Source organism: Lampris incognitus, chromosome 7, assembly GCF_029633865.1.
Source record: "Lampris incognitus isolate fLamInc1 chromosome 7, fLamInc1.hap2, whole genome shotgun sequence".
Taxonomy (NCBI): Eukaryota; Metazoa; Chordata; class Actinopteri; order Lampriformes; family Lampridae; genus Lampris; species Lampris incognitus.
The window spans coordinates 61,666,416-61,690,562 of NC_079217.1; the positions used below are offsets into that span (position 1 = coordinate 61,666,416).

General features: G+C 52.6%; 1 protein-coding gene across 3 annotated transcripts in view; it reads left to right on the forward strand.

Annotated features, from left to right (window-relative positions):
• Window positions 1–1,142: 1,142 nt before the first annotated feature.
• The window catches only part of mark4b (MAP/microtubule affinity-regulating kinase 4b), a 99,319-nt gene continuing 76,314 nt past the window's right edge, over window positions 1,143–24,147 (forward strand). For all 3 annotated transcript variants that reach the window (XM_056282772.1, XM_056282770.1, XM_056282771.1), the window contains exon 1: window positions 1,143–1,709. In XM_056282772.1, coding sequence (XP_056138747.1) covers window positions 1,662–1,709 — 48 coding nt within the window. In that variant the 5' untranslated portion in view covers window positions 1,143–1,661. The remainder of the gene's footprint in view (window positions 1,710–24,147) is intronic.

Genomic DNA, 24,147 nt, shown 5'->3' on the forward strand with positions numbered 1-24,147 from the left:
CCTTTATTCCCCGGCGGATACCTTCTGTTGACCAACGCAAGTTGTGAATGAGTGTGGCGAACGTGTGCGTAATGCGCTTAACCCTAATCCCGAGCTCAGGTGGGGCTTAACGCAGCAGATCCCATTTAAATCAGCCGCAGGACTACCCCCCACCCCCCCCCCACCACCACCACCACCACCACCACGCCGGCCTGCGTGTTAATGACCGGTGCCATGTTAGCTTGCCCCGTTGTGTGTACATTTCGTACCGTCGTCAACGTTTAACGAAACCCGCTGGTCGGCGAGCTTGTCGGAGCACGTGTGCGCTCGCGCGTGAGCCCACCCCGCCACCTCCAGGCCCGCCGACGGACGTATTTGTCCACACGCACACATCGGCCGCTGCCGGCGCGGCGTGATTGTGCCTTTAAGAGAACGGGGGAGGGGGGGGGTGCGTGCGCGTGTGTGCGTGCGCGCCGCCGACGCCGACGCAGCAGCAGCAGCAGCCCTGCCTTTTCTCTCGCTGACGTCCTTCCCCCTTCCCCTCTCCGGTCACAGCAGGCGGTTCGTCGGGGGGGTGGGACGCTGATTTCCATCGCCCGAGCAATCGCGTCGTTTCCGCGGTAGACAGACGGGAGGACGAGCGGCGTGTCTTCCGCCGCCGCCGCCAGAGAAGACGCGGTGGGGTCGGGATAGAAAGGAGAGGGTCACACGGTGCAGCCGTCGTTTCTTCTTCTTCTTCTTCGCCTCCTTTTGGTTTCTTCCTCTCCCCCCCCCCCCCCGCGTATCCCCTTGGTTTCCGCCTCGGCACGTTGGCGTTTGTTTTGCGCCGCGGCCCTGCGCGTCCCGCCGGGCGGGCGGGCGGGCATGTCTCCGTGCGCCTCCAGCCGCTCTGCCCTCTCGCCTTCTCCGTGGGAGCGGTCGGCTTCGCAGACGTTACGGTCTTCGTCAGCCTAGAAGAGCCCCCCTTTCTCTCCCACCCACCTAACCGTACACGGTGACCGGGGGGCGGGGAGCGGAGCGGAGCTGGGCGGCGCGTTTCGCCTGATTGTTTTCATCCATCTTTGTGTTTTTTTTTTCTTCTTCTTCGATCATTATTATTATCATCACTTCTTCTTCGCCTTGTGTCGGCCCCCCTCCTCCTCCCCCCTCCCCCCTCCCGAAAAGGTACGTTCGCGATCGCTACGGGTGTGAAGGTTTGCGAACGCTACGACGGCTAGCGGGGATAAGAGAGAACCAACGAAGAAGAAAAGCCTGTTTTTGGGAGAGTCCGTTTGATTTTTTTGTTGTTGTCGGTACTTCAGTATGAGGCTGTGTCGGTGCCCGGGGAAAGCCCGCATTTAACAACGTTGAAGCGGACGCCGGGCCGAGCCGAGCCGAGCCGGGCCGAGCCGGACGGCAGCGCTGCCCTGTGATCGGTGCCGCCTTCAAGAGCGGCACGGCGATGAGCGGCTGTTAAGAAGGGAGCCGCTTTCAGAAACGCTCGCGACGACCCGGCTGGAGAAGATCGATTGCGTCAAAGTATCGATCGATCGATCGATCGATTGGTTGGCGTGGCCGCGGTTTCACCACCCAGGGCACGTTAATTCAACCCGGCGAGAAGAGACGACGACACACACACACACACCCGAGTCCGGCTAGTAGAACTAATCCCGGTTCCGGCCCGTCTGCATAAAGCGGGGACGATGTCTTCACGCTCAGCACTGCCCGGGAATGAGCGCAATCCGGATCATGTAAGTACCAAAACCAGATTCGGGAGCACTTCCCTCTTTTGTATGTATTCTGCACCCCCCAACCCCCCAGCACCAACACCCCTTTAGTTGAGTCTGCCATGGTATGCAAAGCGCCTCTGTAACCATCCGTAATCACTTCCGGTTCATGGGATGATTGGCAGGTTGGGGGTTAAAAGCCTGTCTTGGATGTCCAGGAGCAGTGGGGAGGCGTTTATATGGAGCTCATCTAGACTCCCAATGTCACACGCACACCCTCATCCGCATGCCCGCCGGTACAGCGTGTCCATCAGGGTGTGAATTATAGAGGAGGGGGGGGGGGGTCTGGAGGGGGCAAAACACCCCTGGATGACCTTTATTCTCCGCAAAGAAGCCAATATTGATCAGAAAGGGGGGGGGGCAGATTACTGCCTGGTGGTGTTGGGGACGATTTCTCAACCCCGAAACAAATGTCCCCCCCCCCCACCTTGAATGACTCGGTGTAATCCGCACACTTGAGTTGCCCAAATAAACCCGCGAGCCCCTCGCCTCTGCCTGCCAGCGTCCTCAGTGCGCTTGTCGCCCCCCCTCCCCCCGAAAGAAATGGCGATCAATAATTAATGCAGCCCATAAAAGACCACCCATCCTCCTGCTCTGCATCCACCTACACCTCGCTCTTACACCCCCCTTCTGCTCCACCGCCCCTTCATCCGTCCACCCCTTCTCCTCCTGTAGTGTGTGTTCTTCCCTCCATCCTCTGCTGTTATCCGTCCCTCCTTCTAGTCTTTTCTGTCCCCCCCCCCTCTTTACTTGGTCTCCGTACCCGCCTCTTTCTCGCTCGCCCACCTCTCCCTGCTCTGGCACCCCTCGCCGACTCCTCTCTCCCTGCTCTGGCACCCTCCCAGTCATCGCTCCCTTTGCTTCTTCTCCCCCCCCCCCCGTCGGTCTGTCTAGTTTATCCACCCATCTGTCCCCTCCTCACAGCTCCGCTCGCTCCTGTTGCATCCCTCTGCTGAAAGTGCAGGTTGCCTCAAAGGGACTCGTGGTGTCGCAAAGTCTGCTGTGCCAGTTTTGTCCAGTATGGCCCTGCACACACACAAAAAAGAAAAGGAAGCTGGACTTTCAGAACAACCATTATTTGAACCTCGTGCTAGACAGACCAGCTGCACAGAGGCCAGTAGTAGTGCTGATGTGGGTACGGAAATAGTAACCTAACAAGTGTATAAATTATGTCCCGCTAACGACCTAAATTTACTTATTCCGGCTCGCTGGGTCACAACATAACACTCTGCCTCCGCAGAACTAGCAGAGAGAGAGAGCCGGTCGACTACAGACACCAGCCCATCACCGCAAATCTCAGTGTTTTTGAATGAATAGGTCTTTTGATAATATGGGTGACAACTTGAGCTTTCATAGTTAGGTATTTAGATGGGGCTGGACGATACATCCATATTGACTACTGTCGTGATATGACACGAGTGTTGTCTTTTCCTGGTTTTAAAGGCTGCGTGACAGTAAAGAGGCAATTGTCCGAACTTGTTAGCTGTTATATTATGTGTCTCTACCAGTTTGGACGTCATGTCCACGTTGCTTTTAAAAAAAAAAAGTTTCTCCCCCATTGTAACTGGCCGATCACCCTGCTCTCTGAGCCGTCCCGGTCGCTGCTCCACCCCCTCTGCCGACCCGGGGAGGGCCACGTGCCTCCTCCCATACACGTGGAGTCGCCAGCCGCTTCTTTTCACCCGACAGTGGGGAGTTTCGCCAGGGGGACGTAGCGCGTGGTAGGATTATGCTCCCCCCCCCCCCGAACAGGCGCCTCGACTGACCAGAGGAGGCGGTAGTGCAGCGACCAGGACACACACCCACATCCGGCTTCCCACCCGCAGACACGGCCAGTCGTGTCTGTAGGGACACCCGACCAAACCGGAGGTGACACGGGGATTCGAACAGGCGATCCCCAGAATAGACCGCCACGCCACCCATATCCACATTACTAATAGTGTTTTATCAAAAATGCCGTCGTGTAAATATTTTGCGTGAGAACCAATATCGTCAAAATATCGACATCGGTGCGTTTGGTCAAAAAACTCTGGTGATATCTGATGTGGTCCGCGTGACCCCGCCCTATATGGAGACACCGCGAAAAAGTCGAGAAACGACCATTAGTTATGCGACTGGGATGAGCAAGCAGCTATTCTTCATTTCGCTCGAGCCCGAAACAGTCGATTAAGTTCAGAGAACGGCGTCGCTTGATTGTGACGCGGCCTCGAAGACTTGTGAGCGACTATGTCGCGTTATTACGGCGACGAGCATCCCAGATGACATCTAGTCCGGCGTTGGACAAGTAGTTTTGCTTTGACGTTGCACTTTTACATTACCCAACAGTTCAATCGATGAACCTCGTGGGGTTTTTCTCGCATGCTGTGGTGTTTTACCAATAGCATGGGAAGTTCTCGGTGATTATCATAGGAATATATTCCTTATTGCCCAACTCTCGTTCTATTCGATGCTACCCTTCCATTTTATTCTGGAACGTTCAGATGTTCTTCATCCGGGGTAGTCGCTGAAGTGAAACCCTGTTGCCTGGTGTGTGTGTGTGTGTGTGTGTGTGTGTGTGTGTGTGTGTGTGTGTGTGTGTGTGTGTGTGTGTGTGTGTGTCCTATTAGCCTGAATTCTCTTGTGTGCACTGTTACGCCTGTATGACGAAGAGCCTCTTGTGGTTGCGGTGATTCAGAACCCTTTTGAACAACCGTCTCGTCTCGTTATCGCCGCTCCCTCTCTTCACTCGCGCCCCGGCTCGCTCGACCGGCGCTGCTCGCTCTCGAGTCAGCCGTGGGCGCGCGTGCGCCGAGCGCGCGCGTTTTGGGGTCTTAAATAAACGAGAAGTCGTCCCGTGTTTCGCCAGTCAGCAAATACTCCGCTGCTGATCTCAGCACGGGAGAACCGGAGGAGCGTGGACGAACCAGAAGCAATAGCCCCCGTCTGTTTTCATTGTGTAATGAAGGGAGGTAAACCGTTTAGGCTCGCGCTGCATATTAAAAATCTTTGTTATTTTCCTTATTTCCCATTCAGCCGACTTGGGCGCCATGCACAAGTCTTATAGTAGCAGGAAAAACACTGGTTCTTCTGTGTGTGTGTGTGTGTGTGTGTGTGTGTGTGTGTGTGTGTGTGTTGCTAATCTCACATACTACAGGGCCCGTCCGCCTAGTGATTCTTGTGTACAGTTACGGCCGTATGATCGTGGACTTCCCGTGGTTGCGGTGATTCAAAACCTTTGGGAAAAACCTGTTTTGTTTTTTTTAACCACAGTTGTGTGCCAACTCCTCAGCTGGGTTTTCCTCCCAAGTCTGAGCACCAGCGAAGAAGAGATGTGCCCGGTGGGGATCTGCCGCTCTTCTAGTTTGATTCATCTCCAGTTGTTTTCCCTGTTGGTGTCGCGTAGGTGAACGTTCTCCGAGTTGGATTGGAGAAGAAATGACAGTTGTGGTCGGAGCTGGAAGGGGGGGGGGGGAAAGGAATTCTTTGTAAGGAAAAAAAAGAGTGGTGGGGGGGATAAAAAGGGCATTAGGCTTAAAGCCAGGCAGCAGAATGATGGCTCCGCTCTCACTGTCACAAGCCGCTCTTGTTAGCAACCTCACCATGGCAACAGAGGGGGTCCGCTACACCCGTACCCCCCCACACACACACGCTACCACACTCGTAGTCTCGCTCTCTCCCATTCGCTCTCGTTTGGTCGTGTTGTGTGTCTGCCTGCTGCTAAACTCCCACACCACTGGGCCCGTCAGCCCAATCATTTCTGTGCACAGCTATGACTGGATGATCGAGGACCTCGTGGTTGCAGTGATTCAAAACCTTTGAAAAACTTGTTTTATAAAGCAGTTGAGAGTTAACTCCTCAGCTGCCCCGCCCCCCCCCCGCCCCCCATGTCTGAGCACCACAGAAGAAGAGATACGCCCGGTGGGGATCTGCACAGTGCACTCTTCTAGTTTTGCTAGTTTTGGACTCCTTGGTTTTATCTTCTTTTTTTTTTTAATTCAGATTTTGGGTCTTTTCACTGGAAGAAAGATTAGGCAATAAACTACAATAATAATAAAAGTTGTTTTTTTTATGTTGGCCCATGTGGTGCTGGACACGTTGACGTTATGTTTTTTTTACTGTACCCCCCCATAAAACAAACCAGTGTGCCTTTAGTGAAGTGTGCAACAGGTTTTCTGCAGGGCAGAACCTCAGATGGTCCAAGGACAAATGGCTTTTAATTCTCAGTATATTCAGTAATAATCTCCCCTACCTACTGTGTGCTTATCCCAAATCTGCTTTTATGGCTCCATCCTGTGATTCCCTCTGTGATTTCTGCATCGTGGAAATCATGGGGCCCCAATAAAGATAGTCAGTCACACGCCCAGAAACACATCTGCTTCCGGTGTGGGAAGATGGCGGCGCGAATTCATGTTTGCAGCGGCCTCACCCAGTGCCGGTGTGGGAAGATGGCGGCGCGAACTTACGTTTGTGGCGCCCTCACCCAGTACCGTCCATGCAGTGTCTTTGTCCGCGTCTGTGTCCGTTTTGTCTTCGTTTGATGGTTGGGAGAGCTGGCGCTGGATCGGCTAGGAGAGCTTGGTCTGCTGCATCCTGTGCACCCAGGGACCACGGCCCTGATCGGAGCTGCACCCAAAGAGTTAACACCGAGGGCGGTCTGACAGGATGCGGAAGCGGGGTAGGCTAAGCTAACTGCTAGCCCATGCAGACCGGCAGTTCTGATAACACCGAGGGCGGTCTGGTGGCGGCCTTGCCTACTGTTGACTGCGTTTTATTGTCGTCGTGTGGAGTGCGGGGAGGTGTGTCGAAGGTGTCTGGCTGGGAGAGCTGGCACTGGATTGGCTGAGAGAGCCTGGTCTGCTGCGCCTGGTGGGCCCAGGGACCACGGCCCTGCCGGAGCTGCGCCCGAGGAGGAAACACCGAGGGTGGTCTGACAGGATGCGGAAGCGGGGCAGGCTAAGCTAACTGCTAGCCCATGCAGACCGTCGGTTCTGATAACTTCGAGGGCGGTTTGGTGGCGGCCTCGCCTGGTGTTGACTGTGTTTAAGGGTCGTCGTGTGGGGAGGTGTGTCGAAGGCTGGGAGAGCTGGCGCTGGATTGGCTCGGGGAGCCTGGTCTGCTGCGTCTGGTGGGCCCAGGGGCCACGGCTCTGCCGGTCTGACAGGACGCGGAAATGGGGCAGGCTAAGCTAACTGCTAGCCCATGCAGACCGGCGGTTCTGACAGTCACCCTGGCAGGTGTTCGTTCTCTGGACAGTGGGATTTTTGGACTGTGTTGCACTGAGTGGACTGTGTTGTTAACTGTTTGTGTGTTTGGTTATTTTTTTCTGTGTTTTGTGGTGTCGTTTTTGGAAATTTGGGATGTGTTTGTCTTTTGTGTCAAACTGCTGTGGGCTGGGGGGAAACCGAATTTCGTTTCTTTTGTGTACGCAAGTACATGAAAGAAATGACAACAACTTGTTGCTGATTCCCTCATCTTACTCTGACCCCCCCCCCTATCTCTGCACATACATACAGGCCTTGCACCTACACGTGTGCAGACAGACACACAACCATTGTCTCCCTCTGTCCAGATACACAGAGGCCAATACGCATACATGAATAAATGCAAACAGACAGTAATTCTCTCTGTGTACACACAGACACACACACAAACAACTCCCAGCAGGCCTTGGTGACCTGTCTGTAAGTAAATGATGCTAGGTTGTGTTGTAAACCTCGGCACAAGTGTTACTGTTATTTTGAATTTTCATGTGCGAGGTGTTTTTTTTTCAACCCCTGGTACACAAGTTTTTGCACATCACAGCGCCCGCATGTGGATTGTCTTAGTGGGTGCATGTTGGTCAGGTACACAGAGAGCCCCATGTGAGAATAGAAGTAATCCCCCGCCCCCCCCCCCCACCCACACCTTTTTCCGTCCAATTGTACTTGGCCAATTACCCCACTCTTCCCGAGCCGTCCCGGTCGCCAATATTTTTTTCCTAGGATGAATCCGGAAAGTTCCCGCCCTCAGGCGCTAGGATCGGCCGGATCTGCCTATCGGTCAACTTTCCGGATTCATCCTAGGAAAAAAATATTCGCTTACTGTACACACACAGTTAAGTTGGCACGGTTAGCTAGCAAACGTGGTTAGGGTTGTTGCGCGTTCGCGTCGGCTTTGACTGACAGGCAGATCTGGCCAATCCTAGTGCCTGAGGGCGGGAACTTTCTTGTGTTGTAAAATGTGGTTGAAGGAGGACAAAACACAGCCAGACATCTGCTTCCCGGCTCCCAGTGACACCGCGCCAGATGTCCGGCCTCGCTCGCCGAACATGTCGTTTTCTCAGCGCTCGAAGAAAGACACGCAGACACACATTACACACCGGCATCAGGCTCAGTGCGACTGAGGAAAGTGTGTAGTGGTAATAACAGATTGTGTGTTAAGGTGGCGGAGGTTAAAGAAAGCAAAATGAGGACAGGATCACAGCATTGAAACAGAAACTTGGGACATGATATTCTTGGGAAGATATTTTATCTTGTGGGTGTTGTTGTGTTTGTTTGCCTGCATTGTGCTCGTTGTTGCGTTTCACAGCGTGTAATACAAAATGTCGACACGACATTGTTTTGGGTGAAGCTCGTAACACCATGCGCGGCAGAGGCCTAGATTATAGCCGTGCCGGTTACACAACTTGCCGTGTGATTTTTTTTTGTTTTGTTTTGTTTTTGCTTCTCTCGCGTGACTTCGGCGTCTTCCTGGATGGTTATCTCCGTGCCGGATAACGAGTCAGCAGGATCACACGTGACGGACGGCAGTCATCACTGTGGAGTACAGAATTTGAATATTCACAAGCCAATTTTCTCTTCTTTTCTCTTCATATTAACCCGTACCAGCACCTCCAGCATGTCCTGCTCCTCATATTAACCCATACCAGCACCTCCAGCATGTCCTGTTCTTCATATTAACCCATACCAGCACCTCCAGCATGTCCTTCTCTTCATATTAACCCATACCAGCACCTCCAGCATGTCCTGCTCTTCATATTAACCCATACCAGCACCTCCAGCGTCTCCTTCTCTTCATATTAACCCATACCAGCACCTCCAGCATGTCCTGCTCTTCATATTAACCCATACCACCACCTCCAGCATGTCCTGCTCTTCATATTAACCCATACCAGCACCTCCAGCATGTCCTGCTCTTCATATTAACCCATACCAGCACCTCCAGCATGTCCTGCTCTTCATATTAACCCATACCAGCACCTCCAGCATGTCCTGCTCTTCATTATTAACCCATACCAGCACCTCCAGCGTCTCCTTCTCTTCATATTAACCCATACCAGCACCTCCAGCATGTCCTGCTCTTCATATTAACCCATACCAGCACCTCCAGCATGTCCTGCTCTTCATATTAACCCATACCAGCACCTCCAGCATGTCCTTCTCTTCATATTAACCCATACCAGCACCTCCAGCATGTCCTTCTCTTCATATTAACCCATACCAGCACCTCCAGCATGTCCTGCTCTTCATATTAACCCATACCAGCACCTCCAGCATGTCCTGCTCTTCATATTAACCCATACCAGCACCTCCAGCATGTCCTGTTCTTCATATTAACCCATACCAGCACCTCCAGCATGTCCTTCTCTTCATATTAACCCATACCAGCACCTCCAGCATGTCCTGCTCCTCATATTAACCCATACCAGCACCTCCAGCATGTCCTGCTCTTCATATTAACCCATACCAGCACCTCCAGCATGTCCTTCTCTTCATATTAACCCGTACCAGCACCTCCAGCATGTCCTGCTCTTCATATTAACCCATACCAGCACCTCCAGCATGTCCTTCTCTTCATATTACACCATACCAGCACCTCCAGCATGTCCTTCTCTTCATATTAACCCATACCAGCACCTCCAGCATGTCCTGTTCTTCATATTAACCCATACCAGCACCTCCAGCATGTCCTGCTCCTCATATTAACCCATACCAGCACCTCCAGCATGTCCTGCTCCTCATATTAACCCATACCAGCACCTCCAGCATGTCCTTCTCTTCATATTAACCCATACCAGCACCTCCAGCATGTCCTGTTCTTCATATTACCCCATACCAGCACCTCCAGCATGTCCTGCTCCTCATATTAACCCATACCAGCACCTCCAGCATGTCCTGCTCTTCATATTAACCCGTACCAGCACCTCCAGCATGTCCTTCTCTTCATATTAACCCGTACCAGCACCTCCAGCATGTCCTGCTCTTCATATTAACCCATACCAGCACCTCCAGCATGTCCTTCTCTTCATATTACACCATACCAGCACCTCCAGCATGTCCTTCTCTTCATATTACACCATACCAGCACCTCCAGCATGTCCTGCTCTTCATATTAACCCATACCAGCACCTCCAGCATGTCCTGCTCTTCATATTACACCATACCAGCACCTCCAGCATGTCCTGCTCTTCATATTAACCCATACCAGCACCTCCAGCATGTCCTTCTCTTCATATTAACCCATACCAGCACCTCCAGCATGTCCTGCTCTTCATATTAACCCATACCAGCACCTCCAGCATGTCCTGCTCTTCATATTACACCATACCAGCACCTCCAGCATGTCCTTCTCTTCATATTAACCCATACCAGCACCTCCAGCATGTCCTTCTCTTCATATTAACCCATACCAGCACCTCCAGCATGTCCTTCTCTTCATATTAACCCATACCAGCACCTCCAGCATGTCCTTCTCTTCATATTAACCCATACCAGCACCTCCAGCATGTCCTTCTCTTCATATTAACCCATACCAGCACCTCCAGCATGTCCTGCTCTTCATATTAACCCATACCAGCACCTCCAGCATGTCCTGTTCTTCATATTAACCCATACCAGCACCTCCAGCATGTCCTGCTCCTCATATTAACCCATACCAGCACCTCCAGCATGTCCTGCTCTTCATATTAACCCGTACCAGCACCTCCAGCATGTCCTGCTCTTCATATTAACCCATACCAGCACCTCCAGCATGTCCTGCTCCTCATATTAACCCATACCAGCACCTCCAGCATGTCCTGCTCTTCATATTACACCATACCAGCACCTCCAGCATGTCCTTCTCTTCATATTAACCCATACCAGCACCTCCAGCATGTCCTGCTCTTCATATTAACCCATACCAGCACCTCCAGCATGTCCTTCTCTTCATATTAACCCATACCAGCACCTCCGGCATGTCCCGTTCTTCATATTAACCCATACCAGCACCTCCAGCATGTCCTGGGCAGCCCAAGTCACTCAACTCCATGGCAGTGTTCCATTCCAAAAACCACTACCTTAGCCCCTGCATCCACTGTTTCCTCCCCCTTACCCTCGATTGCCCTTTTGGCATAGAAAGATGCCACGGTGACGACGTCACACTGACGTCATCTGTGTCAGCTTCTTTACCTCATCCTCTCCCTTTCTCCTTCTCCTCCTCCTCCTTCCTTTCTCTTTCTCCTCCTTCCCTTCTCCTTCTCTTCCTTCCTTTCACTTTTCGACCTCTGACACCCTTTCGGTCCTGATGTGATGATGTCACGGGGGTTTACAAAGAGCGCTCTCGTGCAGAAGGCCCGACACTGTGCATCTATAGCCGAGACCCGTTGTCGCGTTCGTGTTCGGACCTTTGCGTACATTAGAAGCCTGCAGGCCCGTCGGGTCCCGACACGTGTGCGTCCACAGGCTTGTGCAGCGGTGTTAAAGTGCACACAGCTCTGCCCGGCCAGCCAAACCTGCAGCACTCCCAGTCCTGCAGAGATTTGCATATAAACTCCTGCTCCCTCGTTGGGCTGTTTTGCCCCCGAGTATGTTGTGCAGGGTAGCAGTGCAGATTGCACCATAACTTGCAATTCTTGGCATCCGTTTCTGATGCCCTCCTCCCGTGGCATTTTAGTTCACCCGGAAACATGCCAGAGACGGCTGGAAACGGCACCGGGCCCTGAAGAAAGGGCTCACGGGTTTTTCTGAACCTGTTATAAACTAGGCCTGGTTAGATGGTAGATGAGTAGCTGCAAGCTGTCGGTCTGTGCTCAAGCTGTCAGTCTGTGCTCTGGCCAACTTGTTGAAATGAACGTTGTGTGTATGTGTGTGTGTGTGTGCGCACAGTGGTTGCCTTTAGGTTAGACCAGCAGGGACCAACACTACACAACTATGTGTAAGCAAAGTGCACATAAAATCAGAGTAGTTTTGTCCATAATTAAGATTGTGTTTGTGCACACTGGGAAAACGGTTCCCTGGAAGGGAGGTGGCTTTTCCAGCCATCCGTCCATCCATTATCCAGACCACTTGTCCTGCTCTCAGGGCCTGTCCCAACAGTCGCTGGGCAGCAGGCGGGGAAACACCCTGGACCGGCTGCCAGACTATCACAGGACCGGCAGTCACACACACGTTCACACCTAGGGACAGTTTAGTACGGCCGATTCACCTGACCTACATGTCTTTGGACTGTGGCAGGCAACCCACGCAGACACGGGGAGAACATGAAACTCCACACAGAGGACGACCCGGGACGACCCCCAAGGTCGGACGACCCCGGGGCTCGAACCCGGGGCCTTCTTTGCTGTGAGGCGACCGTGCTGACCACCGCGCCGCCCTCCGCCGTTTCCCAGCCAGCTATCGCATAGTCACAGTTGAAAGGGTCGGTTAGAGACCGGTGCTAAACAGTCGGTGTGTTGTTTTTTTCCTCCGGTGACCCTTGACCTCGTAAAGCATGGCTCCGAGTCTGTCAATAAACACCCGTTCTTCTCCATAGAAACACACACTCGTACTACAAAGGGTAACTCTCAGGCAGACTAACACACCGCACACTCACATAAAGCACACGTGCACACGCTTGGGTGCACGCACACACACACTGAAAGCCGCAGACACACAAAAACACTCTCGCACAGTTGTGTGTGTGTGTGTGTGTGTGTATTACGCAATGGCTGTTGTTGACTCTGGGTGTCATCTTACCCGTTCTCAGTGTTTCCTCAGAGCCGAGCTGCAGTCTTTCAGGCCACACAGTCTTCTCTACGTCCCCTGCCCCGGGTCTCTACGCCCCCTGCCCCGGGTCTCTACGCCCCCTGCCCCGGGTCTCTATGTCCCCTGCCCCGGGTCTCTACGCCCCCCTGCCCCGGGTCTCTACGTCCCCTGCCCCGGGTCTCTACGCCCCCTGCCCCGGGTCTCTACGTCCCCTGCCCCGGGTCTCTACGTCCCCTGCCCCGGGTCTCTACGTCCCCTGCCCCGGGTCTCTACGCCCCCTGCCCTCGGTGTCTACGCCCCCTGCCCCGGGTCTCTATGTCCCCTGCCACGGGTCTCTACGCCCCCTGCCCCGGGTCTCTACGTCCCCTGCCCCGGGTCTCTACGTCCTCTGCCCCGGGTCTCTACGTCCCCTGCCCCGGGTCTCTACGCCCCCTGCCCCGGGTCTCTACGCCCCCCTGCCCCGGGTCTCTACGCCCCCTGCCCCGGGTGTCTACGCCCCCTGCTCCGGGTCTCTACGTCCCCTGCCCCGGGTCTCTACGTCCTCTGCCCCGGGTCTCTACGCCCCCCTGCCCCGGGTCTCTACGCCCCCTGCCCCGGGTCTCTACGCCCCCCTGCCCCGGGTCTCTACGCCCCCTGCCCCGGGTGTCTACGCCCCCTGCTCCGGGTCTCTACGTCCCCTGCCCCGGGTCTCTACGTCCTCTGCCCCGGGTCTCTACGCCCCCTGCCCCGGGTCTCTACGCCCCCTGCCCCGGGTCCAACACACCACTCACGTCATAAAACGAGCACCTGTGCTACACCTGGAAGTCTTGAACAGGACCGAAGCAAAGTGCTAAGTCTACATCGGTACTCCTACGATGATTCATAATCACTTTTTTTTGTTGTCACATTGAAATCTTCCCAAAACGACCCCCTCCCCCCCCCCCCCAACGTCAACGCTGACACGAACGTAATTTTCTCGTTGTTTTGAAAACCTCAGCAAACGTCGATGTTGTTCCACATCAGCCTGTCGGTGTAGAAAAAGAGGCCAAATATCGACTCGCAACGCTGACTTTTCATCCTGGACCCAAAAAAATCAATGCTTTTAACCGTGTTTCAACTCCGAATCGATGGCGCCTTCTTACTGGGCCGCCATGTCCCTCAGTGCGGGCTCCAGTTTAGTCATTTGAAAGAATTTTAGTACACAAATAGTGAAGTAACGTCCACCCTGCCCCATTTTTGTGCGTCTTTTCTTTCAGATATTGGAAGTGATTACTATAAAGGCGACAGGTGTTGAGAGCTCGGGGGTCCGTCAGCCTGCTCCGTTCTCCACGATAACCCCACTTCCGTGCCGTTAGTCATCACAAAAGCATGTTTGTGGTTGTCCGGGTGGCGCGGTGGTCTATTCTGTTGCCTAGCAACACGGGGATCGCTGGTTTGAATCCCCGCGTTAGGCTCCGGCTCGGTCGGGCGTCCCCGCAGACACAGTTGGCCGTGTCTCTGGGTGGGAAGCCGGATGTGGGTGTGTGTCCTGGTCGCCGCACTAGCGACTCCTCTGGTCGGTGGGGGCGCCTGTTTGTAGGGGGAGGGGGAAGTGGGGGGAATAGCGTGGTCCTCCTCCCACGCGCTACGTCCCCCTGGCGAAGCTCCTCACTGTCGGGGGAAAGGAAGCAGCTGGCGACTCCACATGTATCGGAGGAGGCACGGGGTAGTCTGCAGCCATTGACAGCTGATTTAAAGGTTGATTTAATAGTAGGTTTCAGCTTGTACCATTCAAAATGCCATATTGGGTGGTGTAGCGTGAGGTGTGGGTAGGGATGTGTGTCTACAACTCGTGTGGCAACGCACCCGAGTCCAACAGTTGGAGCTTTGGTAGTTTGTTTTTTGTAGATCATTTCCAGCAATGGCGGACCACGTCAATGTCTTTGTTACTAGTGCTGCATCACCAATCTGGGTGGGGCTAGGGAACCAGCACGGCATGGGTGGTGTGTGTGCACGGGCGGGGTCTTGACTGCAGATTTGATTTTCATTAAAAGTGGCTTGGTGAAGTTATCTTTGCCCGGTTGCAATTATCCATCCGTCCATCCACCCATCCATTATCCAAGCTGCTTATGCGAATTGGGGTCGCAGGAGGGTGGAGCCTATCCCAGCAGTCATTGGGTGGCAGGCGGGGACACTCCCTGGACAGGCCGCCAGTCCAACACCGGGCCGACACATTCACACCCTAGGGACAATTTGGTACGGCCCAGCCACCTGACCTACATGTCTTTGGACTGTGGGAGGAAACCGGAGCCCCCGGAGGAAACCCACACAGTCACGGAGAGAACAGGCAAACTCCACACAGAGGACGACCCCGGGGTTCGAACCCAGAACCTTCTTGCGGCGAGGCGACCGTGCTAACCAGCCGCTGTGCCACTGTGTTGCAGTTATGTTACCGTTTTCCCACAGAACAAATACCAACATGTCAATGGAAATGACAAAACAAAGACGCTAAGTCTGAGGATATTTGGTACAGTCACGGAATATCATTGAGCACTCATGGGATCAGCGTTCCAAGACAAAAGGAAAAGCATGGGAATTCCAATTACCACCACCATGAGAATGTCAACCAGTTAATCAGAAGCAGACCATTACTTGTAATGTATTGGATAGTACGATGGCAGCCATCACCCGCTGACTCTTTCATCATCGAAACCACTTCCTGTAAATCCCCCCTGGTGAGGAAACTGCAGAAGAAGAAGAGGGAGGGGTGTTGTGCAGGCTAATTGTTGCATGTGGTGAAATGTTTAGAGGAAGTTTCATACGTTTTCTACAAAGTGGGATGGGCGGGTGGGAAAACGGGAAGGGTGGAAATTGGGACAAAAATTAATAAATAAATGGACATGATTGTTTTTTTTTTAACCTGGACTCAAAGTAAAGGTTATGGAAAAATAACACGTGTGTGAACGGGAGCAGGGATCGACATTCAGGGAAATCTGTACTGCCAGTTTCCCGCCTCCAGACTGAACAGCATTCCAGGGAAACTGCCGGCGAGGCCGTGCTGTGAAGGACACCGCAGGGAAGCGCGCGTACAGGCTTCCGTCCGTCTGACAGGGGACGCTGTCATGTGGCGCGAACGAACCAATCACGAGCCTCGGCTGATGACGCGCGTGAATCCGCGACGGTTTCCTCGCCTCGCGGGTGATTTGGCGCCGCAAGTGCTTCTTTTCTCAAGAATGGCGGGAAACTTGATATCCATAAGCTTTACCACCATCTCTTAAAAACTCATTCTTATGAAAATGGCTTTTAATTGGGAAGCGCGCGTAAAGGCTTCCGTCCGTCTGACAGGGGACGCTGTCATGTGGCGCGAACGAACCAATCACGAGCCTTGGCTGATGACGCGTGTGAATCCGCGACAGTTTCCTCGCCTCGCGGGTGATTTGGCGCCGCAAGTGCTTCTTTTCTCAAGAATGGCGGGAAACTTGATATCCATAAGCTTTACCACCATCTCTTAAAAACTCATTCTTATGAAAATGGCTTTTAATTGGGAAGCGCGCGTAAAGGCTTCCGACCGTCTGACAGGGGACGCTGTCATGTGGCGCGAACGAACCAATCACGAACCTCGGCTGATGACGCGTGTGAATCCGCGACGGTTTCCTCGCCTCGCGGGTGATTTGGCGCCACAAGTGCTTCTTTTCTCAAGAATGGCGGGAAACTTGATATCCATAAGCTTTACCATCATCTCTTAAAAACTCTATTTTTTTTTATAAGAATGGCTTTTAATTAGGTTTTTCTGTATTATGCTTTTATTGATTTATTTTTTTCTCTCCCAGCCAGTAAACAAACAAAAAATATCCCAGATCAAAATAAAAACTTCACACGATGACACGAGCTTAGATATAGGCGTGGCCAAAGACTCCGCGTAAGTCGGTACTGGGTGAAGCCGCTGCAAACGTGAGCCCGCGCCGCCATCTTGCCTCACCCTGGCTTATTATGTGCTGGACTGTCTCTCGCCCCGTCTCTTCCGGCGTTGCCATGGCACGTGTGCAAAGGTGCGAGACGGAACCGTCCCCGAATGTAGCTGCATGTGTGAAGAGTGAGAACCACCAGCGGTGCCTGGAAGGCTATCCCGGTAATTTACCTGAACTGGGCGTGAAAAGCACATGTCCTCCACAAGTCCCGTTTTGTTCACCCCGAGGGAAGAAGAATAATCATCTGCTCTGCACTGTGTAAACCAAGCTCTTTTTTGCATCGGAGTAGCTTTTCTTAGCGTTTCCCTAGTCTACACGTGCACCTTTCTCCATGCATCCACATAGCCAAGTGTCAGAGAGAGAGAGAGACTGAGAGAAGAGAGAGAGACAGATGGGGAGAGAGGGGGAGAGAAAGGGAAAGAAGACTAGAAAAAGACTCACAACGGGTCTTGACGGGGAATGACTCAGCTTTTTAACTCCGTTGCAGCCGGTTTTAGCAGAATAACAGAATAAGGCCAAATGTGGCTCAAGCTCAAAAAGCAGCCGTCGGTCTAATGATAAGGCGTTTTGTTAATCGACTTAATTCGTTTGTTCATACCTGTTTTTACCTGTACAGTAGAACCATGCAACACACTCATGATCTGTGTGTTTGTGTGTGTGAGGGAGAGAGAAAAACACAAACTTCAAGGTTTCACGTGTCCTGGAAAATCTGGAAATTTATCGACTAGTTCTCCAGTCATGGAAAACGCCTGTAAAATGATAAAATTGATGGAGTGTCCTGGAAAAGTGTTGAGGTTGTGAACAATTGTGAAGTTGGCTTATAAAATCATGTTTCCACAGGGAGAGGTCCTGACTCACTGTGGTCCTTAAAGATCCCATGGCACTTATCGCAAAGTTTAGGAGGTCCCCCCGGTGTCCTGGCAAAATTCCCAACCTGGCTCTCTCCATCTGGCCACCTAATCGTCCCCTCATGTAATTGGCTCAATGACTCCTCCCTCTCCACCTCCAAGCTGATGTGTGGTGAGCGTTCTGGCACAAAATGGCTGCCGTACACCACCCAGGTGGTGGTGCACATTGGTGGTGGTTGAAGTGAGTTTCCCCCTTCGCTGTAAAGCGCTTTGGGTGTCTAGAAAAGTGTTACATAAATGTAATCCATTATTATTATTATTTCCCCCCAGTTCCTCCTCCCCTCCTGAACAGGCTCCCGACTGACCAGAGGAGGCGCTAGTGCAGTGACCAGGACACATACCCACATCCGGCTTCTCACACGTAGCCACAGCTAATTGTGTCTGTAGGGAGGCCCGACCAAGCCGGGGCTAACACAGGGATTCGAACCGGTGATCCCCGTGTTGGTAGGCAACGGAATAGACCGCTAGGCTACCCGGACGCCCTGGCATATTTTGTTATCATACATATTTCAGTGACTAGCTAAAAGTCACTCGGTCTATTTAGAGACTGCTGAGACTTCCAACGACAGTTAATTCTAAATAACGTGACCATCTGTGTGCAACACCTGCCATGTACATCCGCGCAAAAGTCATGGAAAGACTGATGAAAGTAGTGGCAGCCCTGCACTTAGATTTCTAGATTTCTGCTCGTCGCGAGGCCGCCTGAGATGCCAGTCATGGCTGAAGGTGTACAGAACTTCCACGGCGGAGAAAGTCGGTGGGCCTGGAGCGAAACTGCTCTGACTCATTGTGTGAGTCATGGTAATTTAGAAATGTGAATGGTGCTGCCAGCATCTCGTGTCAGCTGCTCGGCGGTTATATTAGTCGACAGATGGACCTCCTGAGAAAACAGCCGCCGCGTTCGCAGTGAAATGGGGTTACGTTCGAGAGACGGTGATTTTTTTCTGTTAGAGAAACATGCCAATAATTCAGATAATACGGCTGTCCAGTCTCATCGAGTCTTTGTCAGATGGGGCTTGGCCTCCCTGTCGGTGAGAAAAGTTGGATGCCACCAAAAGGTGGAAGGTTCCAACCTCCACTTCGAAGGCTGATCCAGTTGGGGAGCTACGTAGTTGAGATGTGAAGATGCGATGTAGCGGAGACAACGTCAGAAGTCCCATGATTCGGAGTGATTTCCCCCACAACAGCCAGTGCACACTTATTGAATCAAGTCTGCTGCAGACTGGTCAAGTTGTTGCGAGCGATTTGTCTTCCTCCAATGTTGGGGACAGTGACTTGGGAGAGGAAGCGAGATGATGTAACGTGGCCTAGAGAAACGGTTCAGTGTCCACTTAGCAGCTGCAGGGCATCTCGGACCACCTCCTGAAATTGTTTTGGATATCCGGTTATAGTCCGTCAGGAATGCATGTCCAGTTCGGCGCATTGACTAATCTGCAAAAAAGTAAGATTGTATTGCTATCCAGTCTTTCCACGTGCATTTAGTGTCAGGTGTTAATGACACTCACAGCTTCATATTTTGACCGTAACTGTCCGGAGTCCATGCTGAACAAGCCTTGTACCTCTGGCTTCAAAGCCGCCCCCTGTTTACACCTTGCACTAAAATATGCACACAAAAAAAGAGCAACAAAGAGGAGTTGGGTTGAAGTAGGCTACATTAGGGCGTCTGGGTAGCGTAGCGGCCTATTCCGTAGCCTACCAACGAGGGGGATCGCTGGTTCGAATCCCCGTGTTACCTGCGGCTTGGTCGGGTATCCCTTCAGACACAATTGGCCGTGTCTGCGGGTGGGAAGCCAGATGTGGGTATGTGTCCTGGTTGCTGCACTAGCGCCTCCTCTGGTCGGTTGGGGTGCCTGTTGTGGGGGAATAGCGTAATCCTCCCACGCGATACATCCCCCCGGTGAAACTCCTCACTGTCAGGTGAAAAGAAGCGGCTGTCCACTCCACATGTATCGGAGGAGGCATGTGGTAGTCTGCAGCCCTCCCCGGATCAGCAGAGGGGGTGGAGCAGCGACCGGGGCTGCTCGGAAGAGCGGGGTAATTGGCCAGATAGGCTACATTTATTGGCAAGAATTTGTCATGTCATGCAAGAAAGCACACGAAGAAGGAAATCAGATTTCTGTCCGGCTACTGGAGGCGTGTTTTCGATGGCGGCTGCAAATGAAACGCAGATGAATTATATTCAGACACAAGTCATATAAAAGTGTAAATGGCTCCAAAGGTTTGCTGAGTAGACTCGGGTAGGTCAAAGTGTGGTGATGTTTTGTTGAAATAGCCTCAACTTTATATGTTGTGTAGTCTTTTTCCCATGACGTCACATTCATGACAGTGCGCTGAGAGCAGCCGTATGGGTTGCAGATCCTCCACTAATCGACAGGACGGTTTTTCATGGCACATACAGAGACACACCTCGTTCAGTACCGCAAAGGCCACACGCACAACGAGGGGTCCTGGAGGCAGTACAAGACACACTTGATTATCCAAATTCAGACAGGAAAATGAGCTTCCGAGACCCGGGGTTCAATTTATTGAACCTTTTCTTGAGTCAGGTTAATCCCTTTTATATTAAAAATCCCTTTCGGAGGAGGCCATCAGCACCGATCAAACGAGGACGGGCAAAATAAGGATTAAACGGACAAAATAAAGACAATGATGAACTAGCTAAAAGTTCCGAGCAATTTTTGAAATGGAGCAACTAAGAGTTCCTGGCAGAGATGGAAAACCCGGCTTCAGAAAGTAGAAGTACTAATCATGTATTTGCTCCACCCGTGGACTAAGCCGGCTGATTTCGCTCATTAGTTCTCCTACCCGGCTGAAGTGTTGCGCTAATTAGAATCCGCTGGTTTAGTGCATGGGTGGAGCAAATACATGGTTAGTACTTCTCCTTTCTGAAGCGGGGTTTTCCACCTCTGCAGCCAGCAAACCCCAGAGGTCAGTGCTGGGAGATCACGTGACACCAGACACATCTGTGTGTCCGGGTCAGGAAATGACCAGGCTAACATCACGCAACTTCCTGAGGCTCTGACAGCCGCTCCCGCTGAGTGACTGACAGGCGATGACGTCATAGAGGAAGACTGGCAGAATGGTCGGAGTAGATTGGTGTTTCCCCGACTCTTCTCAAAGTGGAACATTTGTGTTGCCGGTTGTGTGGGTGGGAAAGAAGAAGGCTCCGCTTTAGTCATCTTTCCAAAGTCGAGCAGTGTTGTTTAATCAGTGGGGGACATGGATGGAAGGAGAGAGAGACGAATGACTCGGTCGTTTGATATAATGTATATGCACTTTTTTCTTTTTCTTGCACTTACATTTGGCTGGACTTGGTGTCATGCTGAAAAATGCTCGGGGGGGGGTGCAAGTAGCGTAGCGGTCTATTCCGTTGTCTGCCAACACGGGGATCGCCGGTTCGAATCTGGCTTGGTCGGGCGTCCCTATAGACACAGTTGTCCATGTCCTGGTCGCTGCACTAGCGCCTCCTCTGGTCGGTCGGGGCACCTGTTTGGGGGGGGGGGGGGATAGCGTGATCCTCCCACGCGCTACATCCCCCTGGTGAAATTCCTCACTGTCCGGTGAAAAGAGGCGGCTGGTGACTCCACATGTGCCGGAGGAGGCATGCGGAGTCCTTGTGTCGTGGTAGCTGTGCGTTTGTGTTGTTTCGTGTGGTTGTGTTGTCAGTGTTTTAGTGTCCTACCAGTGTGTGTGGTTGTGTTAACAGGGAGTTGACTCCTATTATGTTGTGATATCCGTGGTTTGTGTTGTGTTGTGTCTTGCGGTATCGGTGTGTTGTCACGTCCTGTTGTGTTGTGAAGTCAGTGTTGTTTGTTGTACTGTGTGATAGAGAGGGTCCGTGTCAGAGGCCAGGCAGAGCCCCGGGGCCACCAGTCCAGAAGTCGGAGCAACTAGACACAGGAAGAGGAAATGGCATTGGCCCAGCGTCAGTTGTGTGTCTGTGTGTGTGTGTGTGTGTGTGTGTGTGTCTGAGAGGTAGTGGAGGATGGCTCAAGGTTACGCCATCCCTGTGCTGGGGAACAGCGTCACACATCCTGCATTTACACAATACTACTCTGCCGCCACGCATATGCACAAACACACAGATGTACAGCTGTGCACACACACACACACAAGTGCTACACACAATACACAACAACCTGATGATATATGGGCTAACAGTATACAGGAGCATGTGCTCAGACACACACTCGTGTAACTTTAAAAGACCCATCCTGGGCTCGGCGGGGCGCCACCCGAAGTGGGGCCACTTGTTTTAAAGGTTTCTTCTCCTTCGTCATCTGCTTTCCACAGCTGTCCGCCGACTCGGTTCCGAGGCAGGACATCGAACAAGGGAGACCGAAACACACACACACACACCCACATTTCACATCTGAACACACAAGCCCGGGGGACTTGAGTACACGACCCTCTCTGCTGCCGCCTGTTGCGCAATATGACGTCACGAATAGTGACGCAGGGCTCCCATTTTAATGTTTACTGCGAGGGAGCGTGTCACCGTTGAGCGTCGCGGGATTTCAACACCAGATTCAAGACTGAAAAAGCTTTATTGTCCGTCACGATGCGACACACTATGAGCTTTGACGTGGCTCATACATCTGACAACACAACAGATAACAACACAAACACAACACAAGAGGCGGGAAATGGACTGTTGACCATGGTAAACTGTTAAAGGGATGGTTAAGGGGGCGAGTTATAGGCCGCCCTGGTGGCCGAGCGGAATAAACCACCATCCCTGCAGTCCGCTCGTCACGTGGCGGGGAGGTTCGTATCCCAGACTCGCCGTAACCGGTCCCGGCCAGAGCGTCCACGGGGTGAGGCGTTCGTTAGGCCACCCTTACCCGAGGGATGGCGGGTGTAGATCGGTGTAGTGTTCGGGGACTCGTCGTTCTCCGGCGACCCCTCTGGCATTCTCCCTACGCCTCCTTCGCGGCCTGAAGGTAACGCAATCCATGCGAGGAGGCTTCAGCGAGTAAAATAGCGAGAGCAGCCGACACGAGTTTGACGGAAGCTGGTGTTACGACTATCTCCTTCCTGTATGTAAACAAAAGGGCAAGTTATTCAGCACTTTGTGGGGTGGATAGGGGGTTTATTTTAATCTAGTCAGGGTGCTTATTGCTGAGGGTTAGGGTTAGGGTTAGGGTTAGGTAGGGGTTTGGTAGGTGTTCTTCATTTTCCATCTTTTCCACGGCAGCCACATGTAAAGAGACAAGGCGGGCGGCAGCCGTCTTGAGAAAAGACGCTGAGGCTTGTAGAGGGACGCAACCATCAGACACTAAAACACCTGCAGCGAAAACCCACACTCGTGTAGTAGGAGTTTGTGTTTGGCGGTGAGGAAGATGCTGATGTAACGCTTAGTCGCTGTGGTGAAATCCAGGGGATTTTCTCCCCAATTGTATTTTTGGCCTATCACCCCACTCTTCCGAGCCGTCCCAGTCAGCTCCTCCACCCCCTCTGCCGCCGACCCGGGGAGGGCTGCGGACTACCACATGCCTCCTCCCTTACATGTGGAGTCGCCAGCCGCTTCTTTTCCCCTGACAGTGAGGAGTTTCACCAGGGGGACGTAGCGCGTGGGAGGATCACGCTACTCCCCCCAGGTTCCCCTCCCCCCTGAACAGGCGTCCCGACCGACCAGAGGAGGAGCTGGTGCAGCGACCAGGACATATACCCGGGTCTGGCTTCCAACCAGCAGATACGGGCAATTGTGTCTGTAGGGACGCCCGACCAAGCCGGAGGCAGCACGGGATCTGAACTGGCCATCCCCGTGTTGATAGGCAGTGGAATAGACCGCCACGCTATACCCGGATGCTCTGGGATTGTCTATTTTTGTTTGATTTACTGACGCCTAACAACCACGGCAGTACTGGTAATGACACTGATGTGTGACCCATCCCTTGGATGGCACAATTGAGGATGATGTCAGATGATTCTCCTACACACAGCGAGTTACAGCGAGTCCAACAGGACAGGCGCCAGTTTGCAGACGAAAAATAACCTTTTCTCAGGAGAACAAGTACCAACACCGCAGCTTGTCGGCAACAGATGGTCATTGTGTTCCCGGTTGCCAAGGACGGTCACGTATGAATGATTGGTGGTAGCTGAACAAACGGGAACCTGCTAGAATAAAGTTATTTTTAAGCCCCCCCCTCCCCCTCCCAAAGTTTGACTGGAGTCTGCCAACAACAAAAAAAGGGGCTTATGTGATTGGGAAGGAAAATGAGAAATGATAAATCAAACTTGATTGCGTCATTTATAAGGCGGACAAAAATCCAAGTCACAAGAGTGCTGACTGTTCTCTCACTCGCTGCATTTTTATTCAGCGTTACTCCCACGCACGCCAACACAGCCTCGCTGCCGGAATGCCATTCATGCCCGCATGCGTGCTAGCCCACATCTCCTCTCTTTATTTACTTATTTTTCTCCGGACGTCATACTTGCGGAGGGTGTGGAAAAGATGGAGACGTGATTGTGATGTATACCGAGTGAGCCCCCGTGGCCTTCACCTCAAATAACGCCGACTGACTGACACACCGTCTCAGGTTCGCTCCGATTCGCGGGCTCTTGCCGTAGATGTTGCGTAACTACAGGTCTGCGCTCGAGCGCC